At 48.7% G+C, this 5158-nt stretch overlaps 2 protein-coding genes across 2 annotated transcripts; one reads left to right on the top strand and one right to left on the bottom strand.

Moving 5' to 3' along the window:
* Nucleotides 1-344: 344 nt before the first annotated feature.
* On the top strand, nt 345-2036 carry Pmar_PMAR011361 (hypothetical protein; the record flags this gene model as incomplete). Its single annotated transcript, XM_002781446.1, has 11 exons — nt 345-371; nt 415-489; nt 540-607; nt 660-723; nt 769-885; nt 929-1003; nt 1281-1460; nt 1505-1645; nt 1702-1774; nt 1853-1923; nt 1992-2036. 11 exons carry the CDS (start codon nt 345-347, stop codon nt 2034-2036), a joined length of 936 nt encoding a protein of 311 aa, XP_002781492.1.
* A 1415-nt stretch (nt 2037-3451) lies between these two features.
* On the bottom strand, nt 3452-5050 carry Pmar_PMAR011360 (Nucleosome-binding protein, putative; the record flags this gene model as incomplete). The annotated part of the gene is made up of 8 exons (XM_002781445.1): nt 3452-3462; nt 3532-3559; nt 3607-3707; nt 3749-3811; nt 3861-3975; nt 4026-4156; nt 4207-4868; nt 4921-5050. Coding segments are annotated over 8 exons (1241 nt in total), but the record flags the coding sequence as incomplete, so codon positions are not given.
* Nucleotides 5051-5158: the final 108 nt, after the last annotated feature.

The raw sequence follows: 5158 nt of genomic DNA, 5'->3' as shown, positions 1-5158 counted from the left end.
CATTGTGTAATGTTCATATACCTGTAATATCTCTATTAATAGACTTATCGCGAGGGTACAACAACAACAGCAGCAACAACAACAGCAACAGCAGCAGCAGCAACAACAACAACAACAGATACAGCAACAGCAACAGCAGCAGCCGCAGAATGTGGTAGGACCACAGTCCAATAGTCACCTACCAGCTGCTGGGGCTGCTGCCTTGCTCGCTGCCCAACACCAGCGACAACAGGCTATGGCAGCTAAGAAAACGGTACTCTGCTACTAGTGTTGAGTATGCATAGACTACCCTTTAGGGGGGAGCATCACTATTGGAACAACATGCCAGAGCCCAAGCCTCGAGGATGGCTCAGCAACAGGCACAACAGAAGGTGACACAGAGAAAGACAACTCTTCCAATCACACTGATATCAGGTCCTACTACAGCAGCAACAGCAAAGGGCTGCCAGCATAGCTGCTGCGAGAAACCATGAGACTATCCAGGCACAGGTAGGCCCACGTACTGGCTATCACATACTACTAGTATACCACACCTTCAGATGCTCCTACAGACTCTTAGAGGTAAGATACAGCAGTCACACTCAGCGTACACTCAAGCCATCAAGAAGTAGTAATGGCGCTCATCGTCAGTCGATGCTACTCATCGTTGTATACCTTAGGAGAGAACAGGCTAAGGCTCAGATAGATTCGTACGAGGCAGAGGCCAGTAGTCTACACACCAAGGTGGGACTAGTCCACTAGTTCCAGAGTATATTAGTAGTAGAGCAGATAATGGAGGATCCTAGGATGAAACAGGATACTGAGACACGTAATCTATTCCTAAAGCAATGCATGGATCGTATACAGAAGATGAAGGAATATAGGAACCAATACACTGCTCTGATGGTAATACTTAGTGTAAGGTGTCGACAGGATTGCTACATCGTAGGAACAAGCTGAAAAGGAGGCGCAGATGTATCAAAAGCAAGTGGAGCAGATGAGTCAGGAGTTCAAAGCCAAACAAGTTTCATTATTGAGGCTAGTACACGGTCAACAACAACAACAACAACAAGCTGAATCGACGGCAGCAGCAGCAGCAGCAGAGACCCCGAGTCGAGGTATCCATGGGGCTTCAGTATCAGGCTCTATCCTACTCATCTTAGTCTCACCTTCGCCAGCTTCTACTACTACTTCGATACCAGCTAGTGCACCCTCGTCGTCTAGTGTAATATACCTCAGTATCCATCATGGCCCGCCTAAGCTTCGGCCTCTTGTTATCATTGAGATGTGACAATGCTCAGATACCTCGGCCGTCATCAGCACCATCTACAGCTGTGGCACCGCCTCCTACTGCTGCCCAGAAGCTAGCCATGCAACAAGGCTACCAGGTCATAGGGCAAGAGATGGCCTCAGTGGGGGCAGCAATGGCGAGGCCCAAGACCAGAGTTGAGCAACAAGAGAGCATACGTCAGCTCCAACAGGTAAGGGGAGTATGCTTGCTCAAAACCCTATGATCAATAGTCAGGCTCGAGAAGCTGTCTATGTGCTCGAATCCTTCTCGGCATTGCTTCTGTCACATAGTCATATGATAAAACTGAGTTATCGTAATAGGATGGAGGCAGATCGTCTTCACTCCTGGGCCCGTTCAGTACGCGATTTAGTCGAGGTAGTAATGATAGTAACTGTGGGCAGTTGTGTTGTTGTTATTATTGAGTGTGTCAGGGATTGGTGAGTAGTATGAATCAAGAGTACTCTGGCAGAATGGTTACCAACGCAGACCAACTGAGGTTCCTAAGTAGAAGCTCCAAAGGGAGAGGCAACGAGGGGGGTAGTTATGTGGGGGGGAGTGTATTGCCCTCATCACGCCTATCAGTTGGTGACAACGAGAATCCTATATCTATAGATGATGAAAGGTTGGCTCGGCTTAAGAAGGTTCTAACCCAGGTGGGTCGAAACCTGAGATTGTGCCAATAAGAAGACAGGATTATAATACAGGCAGTAGTAGTATACAGTCGGTGTATGAGAAGTTTCATGGAAAGGCCAGTGAGTGCCACTGATAGTGATGGTGGATCTTCATCGGGGAATCCTAACAGTGCCAACGACTGTCGAGACAGTGGTAATAGTGAGAGATGTGTATCTATCATCCACAGACACTCGGACCTTGTAGGTCCATCCCTTTATACAGTATGTTGTGCACTTGGTGCCGCCCTAGGGGTAGCCCCACCAAGCCTTGGGGAGCTTAGCCAGCAATCTAGCACATTATACGAGCTCATATCAGGTTATCCGTATCTCAACTCTACCGTTGTATGTGTTGATGTAGTAGGTTCCGATACGTACATGGCCATGTATCGACCATTCAAGTGTATCACTATGGATGAGCAGTACGTTGGCTTCACTTCACTCACCGAGGAATCCCTGCTTACCTTGCGTCGGTGAGTAATTCATAAATATTATACCGTTGTGCACTCCTAGATTCAGGTTGCTCCGTGACAACGGGAATAAGCGGAAGATAGGGGCATTATACGGTGAAGATTCTAGCACTACTACCACCACTGCGCCGGCAGAAGTGGTAGGAACAGTGGCTGGTAAGGATGGCTTTCCCGTGCTTCAACCGTCTAGTGTGACGTGGTCAGGTGATGGAGTCGTCGATATGGGGTGGTGGAAGCCTACCCGATGTCATACCCGTGCGAGGGCCAAGCGGAGGAGGCGGCGAGATATCCCCGCAGCAACGGAATTGGCAACATCGATATCAGTCGAGTGACAACAACAGCAACACGTGTTCCTCAATATGTGCGGGTTTGTGTTGATAGTCTCCTGCTACTGAATCCATCCTTTCGGTAGAGAAGAGAAACATACTAACACCCTACATTCTCTGGCTGTACCATCGCGATACCTTAGACAAACTCTGCCTTTTTTCCGTACGTAGTAGGTTGTCTATGTACCTTAATCGCGAACCTAGCTGTGTCGGGGACCCGCTTCTCACTTAAGAGAAAGATGATGTTATCACCGAGTAGCTACCTACTAAATCCGTCTTGTGTATCTTCATCAATGAATCGGTTCAACCTCGTGACATGGGCTACTTTACCCACTTCCATCATGCTCAATTCTATCCAAGATACGCTCATTCACTCGTTATGGGGTATGCCGAGGATGGTCGGTTAGCACTTAGAATTGACAATGGATCCCTCACTCAAGACAGAAGACACTTGTAGAAACCCACGTAGGCTGCTACATTCAAAATCATTCAACATTAGAAACACCATCAACTCATTCCCACTGTCGACGCCTGACCATACCGATAATGCTCTACAGTGACTAGTAACAATAGAGTCACCTGTAACCACTATTATCACTCCCTCCTCCTCCTCTGGATCCCTGCCAACTCCTATTGCCACCGCCACGCTGCCTATCGTACGAACCCCCTCTACCACCCTCCTTGTCCCACGATTTATTATTATTCCAACTGCTATTATCAGAGGAATTCTGGAAAAGAGAAAGATAACGATGTGCAGCACATAGACGCTATTACCCTCCATGCAGTATTAGTATTACCTCCCCATCTATCACTATACGAGTGGACCTGTGGGATGATATAACTACTGAACAACACCAATGGTAACGACCTACCTGGCCAAAGTTCACAGCTTGGGCATAGATCTCCTCCTGTGATGGTAAAGGAGGGCCGCGGGAGCTAATGCCGACTTTCTCGACATGACGCCATTCAAAACCTGACGTGATGAGTTCACCATAATCACATCACTACTACTACCAGCAGGTGCACTGTTGTCAACTTCTTGCGAATTAGCCCCCGGGATAGTCTTGACAGCCTCCTCTGAAATGATTACATAATAAACCAGCAGCAAGTGTTGGAGAAACAACACCCATAGCCCCGCCTTGACCCTGGTCTGCTTTATCGAAGTCCTCGAGTGCAGCCTTGAGTTGATGAATTAAGTTATGTCCAGCCAAATTCATATCCTTCTGGCGGACCTCAGCAGCCTGAGCATCTCCATCTACCAATATAAAAGAAGAACAGCAATGAACCATACCTGGATGACACGAGATAGCTGCTCGAACTTCTCCTGGAACTTCCTCTTCTCATCCACAACTTTAGAGAGCGTCATGGCGTAGTCCCTCTCCAGCTCAGCTATCACGTCGGGGTCGGCGAACTTAGCAGCTTCTAGAGATGATGATTGTCCTCAGTTGAGTGCAATCATAATACTGACTTACCCTCTTGTCGCCTCTTCCTCCGCTCTTCCTTGGTCTCCTTGGCCTTCCCATCCTCACTCTCTCCACTCTCAGGAGCAGCGTCCTTGTCGAGAGTCCTCTCCCAGGAACCACCCCATCGACGGTTATTATCCTCCTTCGTACCATTACTATCATCAACCTTATCGTTACTCTCACCATCCTCATCATTATTGTTATTATCATCATCCTTGGATTTATTCACTTCAACCCACTTGCCATTCTCATCCTTCTTCCACTCATCCTTCTTCCACTTACCCTTCCAATTGCCTTTCCATCCACCACCACCACGACGATCACCATTGTCCCACTTGGACCAGTTTCGTCCCCTCTTCCAGCCAGCCTCCTCATCATCACCATGCCACTTGTCGTCAGCCACATCGTCATCCCCAGTAGCAGCAGCCGAGTTGTCCAAGGGTATGGCCGGTAGGATATCCGAGGCATCGGCTTTATCATCAATGGCCGTCGTCGCCTCTGCCGCCTCATCGAGGACCTCCTTCGATAAGTCATGATCTGGTAGTGAGCCTTCCTGTAGCTCTCCATCACGAACCGAGCCTTCCGGTTCGGCGACAGCGTTGCCAGGAGATGGAGTCTCAATATGTGTGCTCAGATCACCAGCGCTACAGCTGGCATCTTCCTCTTTTGGACTGAATAAGTAATGACGATAGCCCATACACTTCAGACGGTGAGTAGACTTACGTCTCGTCCAACTGCCTCTTGTCTACCTCGGAACCGTTAATCGAGGGAGTAACAAGGTTTGGCCCCCCGACTGGTGATTGATGATGATGATAAGCCTTAGCCTGACAGAGGCCAAAGTAGGGATCGAAACCTGACACTGTACCAGGTCTGTTACCCCGCTCACCTCGCTAGACTCCGTGGTACGAACATTTTCGGTCGCAGCCACCTCAGATACGACAGCCTCAGACATGGACGAAAG

The sequence above is a fragment of the Perkinsus marinus genome (genome assembly GCF_000006405.1).
Source record: "Perkinsus marinus ATCC 50983 genomic scaffold scf_1104296942426, whole genome shotgun sequence".
Taxonomy (NCBI): domain Eukaryota; phylum Perkinsozoa; order Perkinsida; family Perkinsidae; genus Perkinsus; species Perkinsus marinus.
The sequence above is the reverse complement of the archived record's forward strand: the minus strand, read 5'-3'. Positions and strand labels throughout refer to the sequence as shown.